Source organism: Panthera onca, chromosome D4 (assembly GCF_046562875.1).
Source record: "Panthera onca isolate mPanOnc1 chromosome D4, mPanOnc1 haplotype 2, whole genome shotgun sequence".
Classification (NCBI taxonomy): Eukaryota; Metazoa; Chordata; class Mammalia; order Carnivora; family Felidae; genus Panthera; species Panthera onca.
In genome coordinates, this window is record NC_138351.1 from 84,700,485 (window position 1) to 84,720,158 (window position 19,674).

Consider the following 19,674-nt stretch of genomic DNA (forward strand, 5'->3'; position numbering starts at 1 on the left):
TTTTAATTTTAACGTTTATTTATTTTTGAGACAGAGAGAGACAGAGCATGAATGGGGGAGGGGCAGAGAGAGAGGGAGACACAGAATCTGAAGCAGGCTCCAGGCTCTGAGCCATCAGCCCAGAGCCCGACGCGGGGCTCGAACTCACGGATTGCGAGATCGTGACCTGAGTTGAAGTCGGACGCTTAACCGACTGAGCCACCCAGGCACCCCGGTTCTCAAACTTTCAAGAGCAGAACATTCACCTTTAGCAGATTCTAGGATTCCCACTCCAAAAGGTTTTCAGTGGGGTCCAACAATGCACATTTTTAACAAGCACCCCAGATGATTCCAATAAGGTAAACTGAGCACTACAGTTTGAGGCACACATCTAGAAAGATGCACACCAAAAATTTAAGAATAGCTCTCTCACCAGGGGCACCTGGTTGGTTGAGTGTCCAACTCTTGATTTTGGCTCAGGTCATGATCTCGCAGTTTATGAGACTGAGCCCCACAATGGGCTCTGTGCTGACAGTGCAGAGTCCGCTTGGGATTCTCTCTCTCCCTCTCTCTCTACCCCTACCCCACTCTCATGCATGCTCATGCTCTTTCACTCTCTCAAAATAAATAAGCAAGCATTTAAAAAAAAAAAAAAAAAGAATAGTTCTCTCTCCATGGTAAGGTTCTTGATTGGGGAAAGAAGAGGATTTAAAGGTTGAGAAAGTAGGGGTGCCTACGTGGCTCAGTCAGTTGAGCCAAAGTCATGATGCCAAGGTTGTGGGATCGAGCCCCACATCAGGCTCCACACTGAATACAGAGTCTGCTTAGGACTCCGTTTCTCTCTCCCTCTGCCTCTCTTACTCTCAAAAAAAAAAAAAAATCAGAGAATAGAAAGTCTTACCATAAAATCCATACACCTGTGTTATCTGTCTACTCTCATGATTTCCTCGCAAAAGTGTAATACGATCAGGCCATTTAGCCTTTAGTGCAAGAAGGTAAGTGAAGGTCTCCAAACTATAGTAGCCTCTGTCTACAAAATCACCCTGTAAGATAAAAGTTTACAGTTAGAAACAATAGCAACAATATTTTTTTTAATTATACCAAAGTGTACAAACTCAGACCCAGTCAAAAATAACAAAAATGAAGAATCAAACATTGAATTATTTGAATATTGGATTTTAACAAAAAATTCAAATTGAAGTAAATAACTATTTCTACTAAATGTCTGTGCTAGTCTTAGGATTCAAGAGCAGTGCAGGAACCTGCTGTGCAATTCTCTCAAGGATCTTCCCTGGAAAATCACCATTTTTCCAATTCTCTATCGCCCACACTAGCAGCTATTTCTAAAAGGTCATGTGTGAATCAAAAAATTTTAGATGAATTTCAAAAATCACTTTAACTGCATCAGAAAAGCTACCAAATTGAAGAAATAGTATTTTTGTAAAAGCAGATACCAAAATTATACTACTGTTCTGGGTTCAGCTTTGTATTTAACAACTGCATGTAAAGCCATACTAATTACACTTCTCATTAATGTCTTACTTGGGACAATATTAGAACAATAGGAAGACACCTAAAAGAATAGGAAAGTGACCCATAAACCTTTAGAAGGGAGGAAAATGACAGGATTCAGACAAAATTCAACAGTAACATTACATTCCAAAAGGAAACTAAGCAAATATCCACCTTAATACTAAATGTGTATATGCCTATATTCATCAATCCACAGATTAATAAACGATGAAATTGCTCAAAAAGTGTGATAAAACAACAGTAAAATTAAGATTTGTGTCTTAAATCTATGGTTCTGGGCTATATTTGTGCCAGTCACTACTTAGGGCTACAACCCAGTCCTATGCACACAGCAATATACTAAAGCAATTATTTTCAACTAGATGACATGGCAAAATGTAAAAAAATACAGAATCACCTTTTCTTATATTTAAATAGTGAATGTCACATGGCAATGAAATTATTACATAATTTACATGTAGCAAGTCAGATCCTTTCCATTTTAATAAATATTTGGTATCATTGGGGTTTACGTACCATAAATATGTAGTTTGTGTCAGGAACCTGACCTCCAGTTCTGAATAGCTCACAAAGGTCATAAAACTATAAAAGAAAGGCAATATATGCTGATTACAAATTCCTGTGAAGGAGTAAAATAATAAAACTGAGAGCGAAATGTGTAAAGAAGCATTTAATTAAGACCTCAAATATTTACACTTACAAAAAGAAATTAAGTGTGAGCAAAACTGCCAAGCACACAGCTCTCAAGCTTAAAAAAAAGCACTAAAATAAATCTCACAATTACCATTAAAGTCATTCCTAGATCATTAATATTACAGGCCTTCCCCCTCAAATTTCTGTCATTTATCTCCCCATCTATCACTTGAGAATTTTTTTTTGAAGTAATTTCTATGCACAGCATGGGGCTTGAACTCATGACTCTGAGATTAAGACTTGCATGCTCTACAGACTGAGACAGCCAGGCATTCCATCACTTGAGTATTTGATTTTTTTTTTTTTTCAACGTTTTTTATTTATTTTTGGGACAGAGAGAGACAGACAGAGCATGAACAGGGGAGGGGCAGAGAGAGGGAGACACAGAATCGGAAACAGGCTCCAGGCTCCGAGCCATCAGCCCAGAGCCCGACGCGGGGCTCGAACTCACGGACCGCGAGATCGTGACCTGGCTGAAGTCGGACGCTTAACCGACTGCGCCACCCAGGTGCCCCCATCACTTGAGTATTTGAAATAACTGATCATTTATCTAACTTGTCAATAAGCTAACCTAACCACCCCACCACATACTCAGTATCTATTTTAATGAGACAAAAGATAAGAAAACAAGTGGATAAGAATTTCTTTCAAAGAATAAATTTACATGATACTTCATAGTATCTTGAAGAGCAAATCAACCTACCTTCCTACACTCTACTTTGGAGATGTGTGTACCCTCAGGCTCTACAGCTATGGAGTGTCTTCTCAACAATTAGTAAAACAGAACTGTTTATTTCATCATATTCTATTTGACTGAAAATTGGAAACTGATAAATTGTCCATTTGGTAACTTCAGTCAACTAGATTATCTTAATCCTAATTTCTAAAGAAAACTTCACAGTTTTTCTAAGAAAGGATTTTGAATTAAAGGAATTGACTGTAATATACCAACTACAACTAATTATTTCCTATACAGTTATCTTCTACACTTGAAACTAAAAAATTATTACTTAAATTTCTAACACTTAAAACAGTACAGAAATCTTAGTCACAGTGAAAAAAACTGAAATTTAAATGTTAACTACTAAAAGAAATAAAGCACTACTCTTTATAATGTTTCATAAATCTGAAGCGTTGTTACTTGCTTAGAGTTAAGAAAAACTTTAACAAGTTTACAATAAAATTTTCCTATCTTCTTAAAATTAGCAAGCAAATAAATGAAACAAGTGTTCAACTCAGTCAAGTGGTAAACTTTTGTCCAAAGTATTTGCTGTCCATTTCTACTATGTAAAGACCTTCCCTTTGAAAGTATACTTCTCAATTCCCAACCCACAGATGTATATATGATATATATACATATCATTTACATAGTATTTACACACACACACACACACACACATAATATGAGTATGTGTGTGTGTGCGTGTGCACACACGTGTTACTCTGGCCTAATATTTCCACTTCTTTGACTATATCCTAAGGGCAAAAAGAAGGAAGGAAGGAAGGAAGGAAGGAAGGAAGGAAGGAAGGAAGGAAATATATGCTGTGTGAAAATACAGAAAATGTGTTACAACATCATTTATAACAACAAAAGAAACAACCTTCACGACTAACATAAGACACTATTTTAACAAAGTATGATCTACCAACTCAAAGGCCTGGACCAATCGTGAATAATGATTATAATGCCTGGGTGGCTTGTCAGTTGAACATCCAACTTCGGCTCTCATGGTTCATGAGTTCAAGCCCCATGTGAGGCTTTGCACTGACAGCATGGAGCCTGCTTCAGATTTTCTGTCTTCCTCTCTCTCTCTGCCCCTCAACTCACTCTCTTTTAAAAATAAATGTTAACATTTTTTTCTTTTAAATATTAATGGTTATGATGGAAACTATGTAGCAAAATAAAAAAAACAATTAGGGAAAAGAATGTAACACAAAAGTTTACCTATAATAAACTACACAATTTTGTTATGTAAAAATTGAGTATGTACACACAGAGAGTTAGAAAGGGAACATTTAAAAGTTTTATAAAACAGTTGCTTTTGTAAAGGTATGGTGGAAGTGTCCTTTAACTCCTATTCATGTTTATAGTTCTTATAGTTCTTATAGCTATATGTTCTTAAATAAAAACTTTTTAAGTTCCCATTTACCCTATATACATTTAAAAGATGATCAAATATTCTGCTTTAGGGACCCAACAGTTCCTGCCCCAGAATGGAAGTTTTGTCAGAATTAACGAACATAATAAACATTTACTGAGAACATGTGAAGACAACTAAGCTTGTCCTACATTACTGGAAGCTCACCTCATCATTTCACAAATAATCTCTAACGTGTATTATGTTTTCCACATCACAGAAACTCTATAAATGTTCTCATTTTAAAACACAAGCAATCCTGAAGTGGATTTTATTCCATTGTTTGAGGCAAGGAAACAGCTGGCTAGCTCAGTAGTTTTCAAACTTCTTAGCTTCAGGAACATTCATAATTCATATTCTTAAAAATCAGAGGTCCCCAAAAAGTTTTTTGCTTATATCAACTGCTATTAACCATATTAGAAATCAAAACTAATCACTTTTTAATATTTAATTTTTTAAATCAGTAACAACTCATTAAATAGTAACATACACAGATTTCTAATGAAAAATAAACAATGTTTTCAAAAACATAACAAATTTAATGTCTGGCTAAATAGAATATGGCTAGATTTTCATAACCTGACTCTACATTCAACCTGTTGGGATATTTTTATTTTACAAAAGAGTATTTTAAGAACTTTAAGAAATAACGGTACATATTCTTTTAATACATCAAAACTTGACAAGTGGTCTTTCCTACTCTGTTAGTAACAAAGATAGACTGGTCTAACACTCTCAGTAGCTAACACACTGGTCATTTGGAAAACAGAAATGATATTTCATTATACATCACCAAAAATCATATTTGTTAATATCACACTAACAGAAAAGTAAGTAAGTATGTATGTATGTATGTATGTATGATTTTCCAAAAAAGTCTTTAAGTATCAGAAGCTGATAGCCTCAGGGCACCCAAGTGGCTCAATCGGTCACCTCCAACTCTTGATTTCATCTCAGGTTATGATCTCACAATTTGTGGGTTCAAGCCCTGCATTGGGCTCTGCACTGTCAGAGCTTGCTTGGGATTCTCTCTCTCTCCCTCTCTCTGCCCCTCCCCTACTTGCTCACTCGCGCTCTTGTTCTCTCTCTCTCCCTGGCCCCTCTCAAAAAAAAAAAAAAAAAAAAAAAAGTGACAGCATAGGCCTGTCACAAGCTAAAGTAGCCTCTTTTTTTATGGAACACTATTTTTACTTGAGATCATGAAAGACATACTATGGGTATTTGGCAAACATCTTTGCAACAGTGAAGGAAGTGAGCCAGTCACTTCAAGGAAACAATTGACAGTATTTATTGCCAATGACAAAATTTGAGTTTTCAAATGAAAAAAATAGGATTGAAAATTTGAGTCCACAAAACTGTTACTGTATCATATGTCTTACAGCCACAATTCCATTGTATGTATACAGCAGACTGAGTGAGTGTTTTGTTCAGCTTTCACTCCCAGTTTAAAACCAAAAAACAAAAACCAAACCAAAAAAAAAAAAAAAAAAGAAAAACAAATACAAATACCTTTACAAAACACAGAGGGTTTCCAGCTAGGCTATATGGTGACAGTAAGAGTCTAAAGATGAGGTGTACTCCTCCTGCCACTGCTTTGAAACTCTTAAAAAACAAACAAAAACCTAGCAGATGAGAAAAGGAGACAAATCCTCCTCCTCCTATTCTAGCAGTGACTTGCTGTGAAATCACGCACCAACAATTTTATCTTTCTGAACTTTTGCTATCTCATTCCCACTAAGGAAATGATACATTAAAATATGACACGAATGAGTAAAGTGAATAAATAGAAATGAATAGAATAGAAAATTAGTGCCTAAAACCAAAGCACCTCCTGTTAATCACAATCACTGTGAACTGTCCACATTTATTTTCTCTCTTCCCCATTCCACAGAGCAATAATGCTACATTCTATCCACTTTGCAAGTATAATTTCAACAAATTCCATGAATAATTTGATCACTGCTTTTACTCACTGTATTAGTAACCAGGAATCATTAGTGTCACACAGACTGAGGCAATCTACCAAATGACCAGCTGTTTTTGTTGTTTTTCCGGTGGCTTTTTCGCAGCACAAATGGAAACACACATGGACTATGGACAGTACAAAAGCTAAAAATCTGCTCATGAAATTTTACCTGTCCATGTATGTCTCCACACACTGTTACTGGTGTTGATACTGGCTGGACATTTGACTCTTCTAAGAGGAGGTCACAAACATAGTCACATAGCCGCTGTAGAAAGAGAAAATAGAACGCAACTTTTCACTACAATATTAAAACTAAAGATCAAATGCAAAAAAGACAAGAACTAATATGTATATTGTTTCATAGGAAAGGAAACTACCCTTTAATGATTCTATGATATGATTTCTGTCTGTTTTTTGCCTTCATCTCATAATGCCTGCGAACGATACAATGGCTATTCCAAAATACAAACTCCCTGGCTACACAGACAATAGGTTTAAGAAAACATCTTTAAAGAAACTGTAAAATGATGTTTGTCACCAAACAAATAAATGTAAGAGTAAATAATTTTAACATGAAAAGTTTTTTATCTACTGATTTCTATCTACTAATTTTTAAAGTAAATTGCAAACCATGCACTTACCATATGACCTAGCAACTGCACTCAGCAATGAAAATTTATGTCCACATAAAAATCTGTGCACAAGTGTCCACAGAAGCTTAATTCATAACAGCCAAAAACTGGAAACAAATCAGTGTCCTTCAACAAGTGAATAACTGAATTAACTGCTATATTCATTCCATGGACTACTATTCAATAATAAAAGAAACTACTGACACATAACAACATGGATGAATCTCAAGAGATTTATGTTGAGTGAGGAAAAAAAAAAAAAAAAAAAAACCCTATCCCAAAAGGTTACATAAGGTATGATTCCATTTATATAACACTCTTGAAGTAACAAATTTATAGAAATGGAGACCAGCTTAGTGATTGCCAGGGGTCCAGAAGTTAGGAGGAACAGGAGGGGAGTGGGTATGATTACAAAAAGACAAAATGAGGAATCCTTTTGGTAATGGAAATGTCTGTGTCTTGAATATGGGGTTGGATACATAAAACTACAGATGTATTAAGATTGCATAGAACTGAATACACACACACACACACACACACCACAAATGAGTACAATAAAAACTGGTGAAATCTGAACAAGATCATGGGTTGTGTCAATGTCAATATCCTGGTTGTGGTACTGCTACCACAGTTCTACAAGACCTTACTCCTAGGGAAAACTGAGTAAAGGGTACATAGGATCTCTCAATATTATTTCTTTCAACTACAAATAAATCCAGTTATTTCGAAATAAAAATTAAAATTTAATTAATTACAAAATGTAAACCTAAAATTGAGGACTCACCCTACTTTTTAAAAAGAACTGTAGGGTCACTTGGATGGCTCAGTCGGGTGAGGGCCCAACTCTTGATTTCAGCTCAGGTCATGATCTAAGGCTTCATGAGTTCCAGCCCTGCATCAGGCTGTGTGCTGGCAGCACAGAGTCTGCTTGGGATTCTCTCTCTCCTGCCCCTCTCCCCACTTGCTCTCTCTCTCTCAAAATACACATTAAAAAAAAAAAAAAAAAAAAAAAAAAAACTTAATGAAAAACTATTTGTCTTCTGAAAACATATCAAAAGATTTTGTAGAAGGAAAATGATTCTCCCAACAGTGCTATGGAGAAGGAAGTATATCATCTTGCTCTCCATGGAGAACTGGAGGAGAACCTACTTTCCAAGACCAGTTTATACTACAGTCAGAGGCCCTACTGGGTTTTATGATAGGTCTGCCAAGAAAGGAGAAATTAAACTACACAAGCATTAAAAAAGTATTTTATTATTTTTTTTAATGTTTTATTTATTTTTGAGACAGAGAGAGACAGAGCATGAACAGGGGAGGGTCAGAGAGAGGGAGACACAGAATCTGAAGCAGGCTCCAGACTCTGAGCTGTCAGCACAGAGCCCGACGTGGGGCTCGAACTCACGGACCGCGAGATCATGACCTGAGCCGAAGTCGGCCGCTTAACCGACTGAGTCACCCAGGTGCCCCTAAAAAAGTATTTTAAAAATTTTACTTACTTACTTAATTAATTAAAAGGGGAGGCACCTCACTGGCTCAGTCAGTAGAGCATGAGACCCTTGATCTCAGGGTCATGAGTTCAAGCCCCAGGTTGGGTGTACAGCTTACTCTTAAAAAAAAAAAAAACAAAAAAAACAAAAAAAACCTATACAGGCATAATGAAATTATTTTAAACATTAAAAAATCTAAACGCAACAACTTACTTAAACATATGAGAGACACACTTTAACAGCTATAGCTACTGTATACAAAGCCAAGCATAGGAAAGAACTCACAATGAGAGGGCGGGGGGGGGGGGGTGGGAGGGGGGTGGGGGGTGGGGGAGGCCCCTTGAAAGAAAATGAGGGGAAATATAGCTGCTCAGAAAATTTCAAAATAAAATGGCTTTGTTATTATTCCTAGGGTAAGTTCATGATCTTCAAATACCACCTCAAAGGCAAGATCTTTCGTTTGGCCTAGAGTCCTTCTGGCCTTGGGTGTCTGTGTAGCTAGCTCCCTCTTGGGTTGAATTTCCCACAATCTTCAGATGCTTCACCGATCTTTACTCCTGCCAATAATCCATCCACTATTCATAACAGGAATAGACACCAGTGAGTAAAACAATGTTTCTGAACTCAGAGCCTTACCTTTTACAATAAAAGATGGTCTCTCAAGGTTCTTTCAGTTACACAATCCTGGCTTACATTTGTAAAGGAAAAAAAATCCAGCTTTTTCTTTCCTATGTAGGGAAAAACTCAGTCTTCCCTAGTGTGTGCTTCTTTCCTGTGTGTTTCCTTTACTAGTCACACAGAACATTCACATTCTGGTCACCAAATGTGCAGAGGTTTTTTTCCCCCCACAACAAGAAATTCTCTGTGACACCAGCTGGCTGTCCTACAATTTAACTCAATTCTGCCACTACCCATCCAGATCCCACAAGGGCTCAGTCCCACAAGACTGTGCCACCTCTTCCCCACCACAGACACATACTACAGACATCAATCACAAGTTCAGGTTATCACCTATGTTTCTGACCAACTGGCTACAGATCAAAGGTTATGGAGGTTACAAAGTTCTCCTCCTTGGGTTTAATTAATTTGCTAGAGCAGCTCACAGACTCAGGAAAACATTTACTTACATTTATCAGTTTATTAAAGAATATGACAAAGAGAATGAATGAACAACAGATGGAATGTTCCCCCATACTTCGGGGATTTTATGGAGACTTCATCATGTAGACATGATCCATTATTAACTCCATTTTCAGCCCTTCTCTCTCTGAAAAGAATGGGGGGCAGGACTGAAAATGCTAAACTTCTAATCACGGTTTGGCCTTCCCGGTGACCAGCCTATATCCAGGAGCCATGTAGAAGCCCACCCAGGGTTACCTCATTAGAACAAGACATTCCTATCACCCAAGACATTATAAGGGTTTCTGTGATAGGAACTGGGGGCAGAGACCAATATACATTTTCTATTATATCACAGCATTAAAGACCACCTATGTCAGGGGGGCCTGGGTGGCTCAGGTCATGATATCACTGTTTGTGAGTTCGACCTGGCACCAGGCTCTCTGCTTTCAACTCAGAGCCTGCTTCAAATACTCTGTGGCCCTCTCTCCCACTCGCATGCTCTTTGTCTCTCTCTCTCTTAAAAATAAATAAACATTAGGGGCGCCTGGGTGGTTTAGCAGGTTAAGTGGCCGACTTCCATTCAGGTCATAATGTCATGGTTTTTAAGTTCAAGCCCCAGGTTGGGCTCTAAGCTTTGCATTTTCTGCCCATCCCCCACTTGCATGTGCACCTTCACACCCCCCCCCCCCCAAAAATACATAAACATTAAAAAAAAAAAAAACCCTCCTATGTCAAATCTCTCACTGGACCCAGATGATAAGACTGAGACCCACAAGCATTCAGGTCACAATGTTACTTAATTTTTCCAACAGATCTGGGATCCTGGTTACCTACCTCTTTTCACTGTACTATCTTGAATATTCAGCTGTTCAACACAACAAATATTTAATGAGAGTCTAATATGATTACCAGTTATTATTCTAGAAACAAAGTAAATAAATAATAATGACCAAACAGAATAAAAGCCCTGATCTCAGGGGCTTATACTCTAATAAAGAGAGGTATAGAAAATAAACAAGTAAAAAATATATACATATTACTTTTTCAGATAGTAATAAGAGGGAAGGAAAAAAATGAAGCCCTGTAATAGGGATAAAAATGGCAGAGGTGGGAAGCAGGTACTGATATTTTAAATGGGGTGAGCACAGAAGCCTTACTGATAAGCAACTTCTGAGCAAAAATCTAAGAAAGGTAAGTTTATTGGGGAAACAGCACTGAAGCCAGAGAGAACAGTAAGTAAAAAATGCTCAGAGGTAAAAGCATGCTCGGTGTTTCAGAAACATCAAGGCTGGTGTAGTTAGTGGATTGAATGAGGAGAAAAACAGAAGTGCACCACAGAACACTTAGGTCCTTTGGGGTGAATGTAAGGACCTGGGCTTTTAATAGGAAGCCACTAGGAGGTCCTAAGCAGAAGAGTGATATGATCTTATGTCTGCTATGTTAAAAATGGTCTATGAGGAACATGGGAGTAGGGAAGAGGCAAAGGCAGAAACAGGGACACCAGTTAGGATGCTTCTACAATAATCTAGGTAAAAGTTAATACCGGCTTGGACTAACATCATGAAAATAGGAAATGATCACAAGTGAATGGATTCCAGATGTTTTCTGAATGTAGTATCCACTAGGTTTGAGAACAACTAGATAGAGTGTTGAAAGAAAGGAATCAAGCATGACTCAATGTTTTTGGCTTAAGTAACTACAAGGATGTTAATAGTCTTATCAAGATGGTTAAGACTCCAAGTAAAGATTTTCTTATTGTAGATTCTTTGGGAGAGAGAGAATCCCAATCAGGCTCCACGCTGTCAGGATGCAGTCCAATTAGGGGTTCGATCTCACAAACCCTGAGATCATGACCTGAGCTGAAATCCAGAGTCACACTCTTAAGTAACTGGGCCACTGAGGTGCCCCAGTTTTTTTTTTTTTTCTTTTAAATAGATTTAATGTTTAGAGCAATTTTAGGTTCATAGTAAAATTGAACAGAAGATATAGAGAATTCCCATATATCTTCTGCTCACAAACACATACAGTTTCTTCCACTACCAACATCCCATATCAGAGTGGTACGTGTTACTAATGAACCTACATTGATACATCATTATTATACAGAGTCCACAGTTTACATTAGGGTTCACTCTTGGTGTTATACATTCTATGGGCTTTGACAAATGTCTAATGACATGTATAAAGAATAGCAGTATCATACAGAATAGTTTCACTGCCCTAAAAATCCTCTGTGCTTCATCGATTCATCTTTCCCTTCCCCCAAACCCTGGAAACCACTGATCTTTTTTACTGTCACCAGTTTTGCCTTTTCCACAATGTCATACAGCTTGAATCATACCTTAGTCTCCAGATTTGCTTATTTCATTTAATGATATGCATTTAAGATTCCTTCACTTTTTTTTAATGCTTATTTATTTTTGAGAAAGAGAGAGAGCATGCACGCACGGAGGACGGGTAGAGAGAGGGGGAGACAGAGCATCCAAAGCGGGCTCTGTGCTCACAGCAGAGAGCCTGATGAGGGGCTCAAACTCATGAAACCTGAGATCATGACCTGAGCCAAAGTCGGACGCCTAACTGAACCATCCAGGCACCCTTCCTTCATGTCTTTTAATGGCCTGATAGCTCATTTCTTTTTAGTGCTAAATAATATTCCATTGTTGGGGCACCTGGGTGGCTCATGAGGTTAAGCAACTGACTCCTGACTTCAGCTCAGGTCATGATCTCACAGTTCTTGAGTTTGAGCCCTGCATTGGGCTATGTGCTGACAGTGTGGAGCCTGCTTGCGATTCTCTCTCACCCTATCTCTCCACCCCTCTGCTTTCTCTCTCAATCTCTCTCAAAATAAATAAATCAAATTAAAAATAATTTTAAAAATAATAATGATATTCCATTATCTTGGTGTACCTACTTATTTATCCATTCACCTAATAAGGACATGTTGGTTGCTTCCAAATTTTAGCAGTTATAAATAACACTTCCATAAACATCCATATATAGGTTTTTGGGTGAACATAAGTTTTCAATTAATTTGGGCAAATAGCAAGGAACATGACTGCTAGATCATATGGTAAGAGTTTGGTAAGAAACTGCCAATCTTCCAAAGTGGCTATACTATTTTGCATTCCCATTAAGCATGAATGAGAGTTCCTGCTGCTCCACAACTCTGCTAACATTTGGTGTTGTCAATGTTCTGGATTCTGGTCATTCCAATAGTCTTGTGGTGGTATTCCACTGTTGTTTCAATTTGTATTTCCCTAATGATGCATGATGAGGAGCACCTTTTCAGATGCTTATTTGTCATTTGTATATCTTCTTTGGTGAGGTGTCTGCTCCTGTCTTTGGCCCATTTATTAATGGAGCAGTTCTCTTATTATTGAATTTTAAGAGTTCTTTGATTTGCATATTTTTTAAAAAACTTTTTTTTTAATTTATTCATTTTTGAGAGACAGAGTGATCAGGGGAGGGGCAGAGAGAGAGGGAGACACAGAATCTGAAGCAGGTTCCAGGCTCCAAACTGTCAGCACAAAGCCCGACATGGGGCTCAAACCCACAAACTGTGAGATCATGACTTGCACCTAAGTCGGATGCTCAACTGACTGAGCCACCCAGACACCCCTGATTTGCATATTTTGGATGAAAGTCTGGTATCAGATGAGTGTTTTGCAAATATTTTTCTCCCAGTCTGTGGCTTATCTTCCCATTCTCTTGACAATGTCTTTTACAAAGTAAAAGTTTTTAATTTTAATGAAGTCTAATTTATCAATGATTTCTTTCATGAGCAGACTGTTTTGATTTGTTTGAGTTTAGTTTGAGGGATGGGGAATGAAGAATTCGATTTTCAACAACTTCATTGAGATATAATTCACATACCAAAAAATATCTCCAAAATTCAGTTGTTTTTTAGTATACTCAGTGTTGGGAAACCATCATTGTAATTAATTTTAGAACATTTTCGGTGCCTGCTGGTGGTGGCCTCATCACTGTGTGGGAACTGGTTGGTTGCAAACTCTGGGCAGGGAAGGACCACGCTCTCGGTGGAGGTGGGGGAACCAAGCCAAAGCCATGGCCAGTGCAGCGGCAGCAGTCAGACTGACTGTTGCTGCTGCAGGATTTGCAGGCCGTTATGCTTTGCAAGCCATGAAATACAATATGGAACCTCAAGTAAAACAAGTTTTTCAAAGTCTACCAAATTCTGCCTTCAGTGATGGCTATTACAGAGGTGGGTTTGAATCCAAAATAACAAAACAAGCAGCAGCATTAATACTAGGTGTAAGCCCTACTGCCAATAAAGGAAAAATAAGAGATGCTCATCAACAAATTATGCTTTTAAATCACCCAGACAAGGAAGGATCTCCTTATATAGCAGCCAAAATCAATGAAAGCTAAAGATTTACTAGAAGGTCGAGCTAAAAAATGAAGTAAACGTGATGAATTTTAAGTTCTTGTTAGTTTATGTATACAAGTGCCAGCTTTTTAGAATAAAATGCCTCAAGCTACAAACTAAAAAAAAAATGTTCATCACCCCTAAAAAACTATGTACCCAGTGGTAGTCACTTCCCACAACTCCACACCACCGCACTAGGCAATTACTAATCAATCTACTTTCTGTTTCCATGGATTTGTCCATTCTGGACATCTGGCCTTTTTTTTTTTTTTTTTTTTTTTTTTTAATGTTTATTTATTTCTGAGAGAGAGTGCAAGAGCACAAGCTGGGGAGGGCAGAGAGGGACAGAGGACCTGAAGTGAGCTCTGCACTGACAGCAGACAGCCTGTTGAGGGGCTCAAACTCACAAACCATGAGATCATGACCTGAGCAGAAGTTGGACACTCAACCAACTGAGCCACCCAGGTGCTCCTGTCCATGTGGCCTTTTGTGGCCTTTTGGCTTCTTACACTTAATATAATGCTTTTCGGGTCCATCCATATTGTAACCTGTTATTATTTTGTTCTTTTTTATAAATAAATAATATTCCATTGTATGTATTTACCACATTTTGCTTATCCATTCACCAGTCGCTAGACATTTGGGTTGTTTCCACTATTTGGCTAGAAGAATCTGATTTTGACATATTAAGTCTGAGGTGCCTATCAGATTTCCAAGTGCCTCAGATGTGCTGTAAACAAGTGATCAAATGAGTTTTGAGTTCAAGGAAAAGGCTATGGGTCAGAGAGACCAATTTAGAGATTGTCAGGATATACGTACATACATACGTACGTACATACATACATACATACATACATGAGACTAGAAGATATAACTAAAGTGGTAGCTACAAGCAGAGAAAAGGATAAGATCAATAAATGATCCTTCAGATATACCAATATTTAAAAGTTAGGCAAAAAAGAAGGAAAAAGCGAAAGAGACAGCTTGGTGAGACAGAAAGGCAACCATTACAATGTGGTATCCTGGAAGTCCAGTAAACAAATGGACTCAAAAGAGGAGTGATCAAGGGCGGGGACAAAAAAAAAAAGAAGAAGAAGAAGAAAGAAAAAGAGGAGTGAGTGATCAACTATATTCAATGCCACTGCAAGGTCAAATTTTGGAGAAACAGCATAGGGCTGAGAGGCAATACTCCTTTATTCCTAATCAACAAGTACTAATCCCAGATTATTTTATCCTCTAAGATAGAAAAGGGGCACACCAATTAATGCCATAGCATAGTTCAGATGTTAAGAGCACAGCCTTTGAAATAAAAAAAAGACCAGAGGCCAAACAATCAGCTCTATCTCTTACAGATTACTTAGCTTACTGTCCATTACTTAGCTGTGTATCCCTGAGCAAGTTACTTGATTTCTGTGTCTCAGTTTCTTCATCCACAAAACAGAGACACCTACCTGGGGATATTCTAAGTATTAAATGAGACAGTGCATGCAAAGTGCTCTGCAGAGTTTTATACACATACATACACAGTTATATCCTTGATCTATACATAATAAGTGTACAATGAGTTATATAACACATGACCCAGAAGGAGGGGTGCCTGGGTGGTTCAGTCGGTTAAGCACCTAACTCTTGGTGTCAGCTCAGGTCATGATCTCACAGTTCGTGAGATCAAGTCCCACATCAAGCTCTGCACTGACAGCATGGAACCTGCTTGGGATTCTCTCTCCCTCTCTCTCTGCCCCTCCCCACCCCTCTCAAAATAAATAAATAAACATAAAAAATTAATAATATATATTTTAAAAAGATTTTTAAAATTAAAAACTTAAAAATAAATAAACAAGGGCACCTGGCTAGCTCAGTCAGCAAGAACATGCGACTCAGCGTTGTGGGTTCAAACCCCATGATGGATGTAGATATTACATAAAAATACCTTTATAGGGACACCTAGGTGGCTCAGTCAGTTAACCATCCTACTTCAGCTCAGGTCATGATCTCACGGCTCATGAGTTCGAGCCCCATGTCGGGCTCTGAGCAGGCTCTGTGCTGACAGCTTGGAGCCTGGAGCCTGCTTCAGATTCTGTGCCTCCGACTCTGTCTGCCCCTCCCCCACTCACACTCTGTCTCTCCTTCTAAAATAAACATTAAAAAAAATTTTAATAACATCTTTATAAAGAAATAATCTTAAAAATAAATATAAAATATTTAAAAAATTAAAAAACTTTTACAAATAAATTAAATTTTATGATATAAATTACTCAATAAGTCTATTATTTATATATATATATATATGTCTTTATGTATATACATAACCTGTTACTGTAAAACAATAATAATTAGGGGTACCTGAGTGGCTCAGTCACGTGAGCATCTGACTCTTGATTTTGGCTCAGGTCATGATCTCACAGTTTGTGAGATCAAGCCCGCATCAGGCTCCGTGCTGACAATGTGGAGCGTGCTTGGGATTCTCCCTCTCCCTCTTTCTGTGCTCCTTCCCAATGTGTATGCATGCACTCTCTCTCTCTCAAAAGTAAACAATAATAATAATAATAATAATAATAACCATCTTGATAAAAACCACTTAAAATCACTCCTTATGGAGATGGCTGCTCTTCCAATTTCAAACATTTCTGAAATGTTTTTTCTGATATTATACAATTTTTTTAAATAAGAGAATATGATGATTTTTAATTTTTTTTAATGTTTATTTTTGAGAGAGACAGACAGAGCGTGAGCAGGGGAGGGGCAGAAAGAGAGGCACACAGAATCCAAAGCAAGCTCCAGGCTCTGCACAGAGTCCAGTATGGAGCTAGAACTCACAAACTGTGAGAGCATGACCTGAGCTGAAGTCAGACACTTAACTGACTGAGCCACCAGGCACCCCTACAGTGATGTTTTAAAGTACCTATCTTGGGACCTCACCCACCTTATTTAGATATAATGCCTTGTCTAATTAATATCTGTACTATTTTTTCAAGTACACTCACCAAACCTTCTCAAAGAGAATTTCACCAATGTATTTATAGAAGTACTTTGCTGATCTGTATAAGACTGGGCAGAGTTTTCTGTGTGTTGCCCATGAGGCCTGCATCTTTTCAGGCATTTGCCTCATTCACACTCCCTTCTGGATTTTACACCTTTTAAGAAAAGGCCAAACTTCCATCTGTGAAGGTCGGAACCCATACCAGGAGTTTCAATGTTTCCCCCAATACATCCTCTGACACAAGCTGCCAAAGAAGCTACCTCCCATTCTTCTCTCCATAATGCATCTCTGGAAAAGTTCTCTATTTCCTACCATGTTGATCAGGCTACTTGCCCACTCTCACGAAACTGTTAGTTACTTGTAAATTTGGAGGCTCCACTGTGTACATCCCTTTGAGGATCAGTTACTAAAATGTTACCCAAACAAACCTACAAACCTACTACAAACTCCATCCTGAATTAAGCCAATCTGTCCTTCAGGGAGGCCTGTCCTCACCCTGCATTATACTACCCTCCTTTCCCAATTGCTTTTTCCCAAATTACAACACTCTCTCTATAGATAGATAGATAGATATAGATATACATATATATTTTATTTATTATTATTTTTTTAGTAGGCTCCACACCTGATGTGGATCCCAAAATGCAGGGCCTGAACTCATGACCCTGAGATGGAGACATAAGCTGAGATCAAGAGTCGGATGCTTAACCAACTGAGCCACCCAGGCGCACCTCCCAAATTTATACTCTAACATCATGCCATACAGCTGTGGTAAGGGACATTCTAGGAAACAGAGCTGGTCACTGTGTAGACTATAAACAAGGTGCATAGGATGCTATTATTAAACAGTTACCTTCAAGGAGGACCCAATGGAGGAATGTCTCTTTGCTCCCTCTATCAGGGATAGGTGTGATTTCCCTGAGAAGATTGTGTTTGCACCTTTGAGACAAAGACAAATCTTTGGTGAATTTTTTAACTGATCAGTTTCTGTCTTTCAGTAGACTCCTAGAAAACTTAGGACTTAATCTCAAAGAAGTAATCTAGTCATCACAGCTTTTATTTTGTATACAATTCTTACTTTTACCACTGGCTCCATCTTGGTTTCCTATCTTTACATTCTTTGTCTCATTTTTCTTACTTATTCTAAATGTAATTTACCTTGCTATATTGAATGCACCTTCATAAGCCATTCTATATTCTTTTGGGAACAAGGTAAGATATCATTAACATTTTGAAACTAATGACAGCACAGATTCCTGAGGGACTCCATGATTCCCATGTTGAATGTGCCAGAATTTGCACCCACATATGTCTGGCTCTCTTACCCCATAATGCCCCCTTAACTGCTAGCCACCCCTAGTGACCGGCCCATACCCCTCAGGGCTCATCTGAAAGTGACAGTAGACCATAAACTCAAGAACATTACTGTGAAACCTTGCCAATCTTAAAAGCTGGTGAGTGTCTAGGGAACACATGTAAACTACTTAGGCAACATCTTCAACCCAAGGCCAGGCACACTACCTGGAGTAAAATAACAGCTGCCTCTTGTCACTGACACTTCTGTGGTTCCAAATGAGGACTTAAAGAGCTGAATCTCTAAGCCAAAGCTATTTCCTCTCATCTCTCCAGTTCAGCAGTAGCTTACAAGTTCAAACCAAGCACATACAAAGTAAGAAGTCTATGAAATCTCAGTACAAACTCTACATGAGTCAGCCAACTACACACACAGTGGCCTCAAGGAGTGTACCCTTGCCATGGGGAAGACACACGACCCTTTCTTCCAAAGCCCTTTACAGCTTTGTTCTACTGCTCAGTTTGTATGCAGTGTGGTTTCTCTTATTGCTCCAAAACAGTCACTGAGGCAGGATTCTCAATCTTCCCCAATCTTAGGGCAAACTACACCCATCTCTCCCCACAGTGCCCAATGAATTCCCAATCCTTGGACAAGTAAGGGTTCATAGCCCCCTTCTTAGATGAACCTATTTCCCTTCTCTACCTTTCCCTCAAGATAGTCCAGGTTCCATTCTGTTCTCTGCTCCTATCTTCCTGTTCCCTCTTGCCCCTCAAATTTAAAACACTGGGCTTTAAATTTTGTAATTCTATGTTTATCTGCTCTTGTTAGCTAAAGCATACTATTTCCTTTAACATACTGGTATTTATAAAATCTCTTGGCTTAAGAAACAAATATCTATCTAAAATTATTTTTTATATAGCCTTTGTATAGAACTTCTACAAACCACTGGGGATGAGGAGCTGGAATCCAAAATGACAAGAACATTCACACCTTTACAATGCAGAAGGGAGTATCTGTATCTTCAACCTAAACCAAAGTTTCTTAGCCATGGCACTATGGATAATTCTTTGTTGTGAGGGGCTGCTGTCCTGTGCATTATAAGATATTTAGCACCATCTCTAGCCTCTATGCCCCCTAGATACCCACAGTAACTCCCTAGCTGTGACTATCAAAAACGTCTCCAGACACTGCCACATATCTTCTCAGGGGCAAAATCACCCCCAGTTCAGAACCACTGGTTTAGACTTTTCTCTTGAGTTAAAACTATTAGAACTATTAGTGTCTGAAAACACATTTGACAATCAATAAATATTTGTTACCTAACCAGCCTGTGTATCTAACAGTCTTCTGGCCATCTCTACCTCGATGTCTTGACTTGGCAGCATCTCAAACTCAGTATGGCCCAAACCAAACTCCCTTACATTCCTTAATCTAGTTTCAGTATTTACTAAGTAATCTATGCC

General features: G+C 38.2%; 1 protein-coding gene and 1 pseudogene across 1 annotated transcript in view; one reads left to right on the forward strand and one right to left on the reverse strand.

The window, feature by feature from the left end:
• The window catches only part of PPP6C (protein phosphatase 6 catalytic subunit), a 35,295-nt gene that overhangs the window by 8,346 nt on the left and 7,275 nt on the right, over window positions 1-19,674 (reverse strand). The window contains exons 2-4 of the mRNA XM_060608684.3: window positions 6,479-6,574; window positions 2,029-2,094; window positions 881-1,022 (exon numbers count right to left, since the gene is read on the reverse strand). Of these exons, the coding sequence (XP_060464667.1) occupies window positions 881-1,022; window positions 2,029-2,094; window positions 6,479-6,574 (304 nt within the window). The remainder of the gene's footprint in view (window positions 1-880; window positions 1,023-2,028; window positions 2,095-6,478; window positions 6,575-19,674) is intronic.
• Window positions 13,603-13,939, forward strand: LOC132662946 (mitochondrial import inner membrane translocase subunit TIM14 pseudogene; annotated as a pseudogene).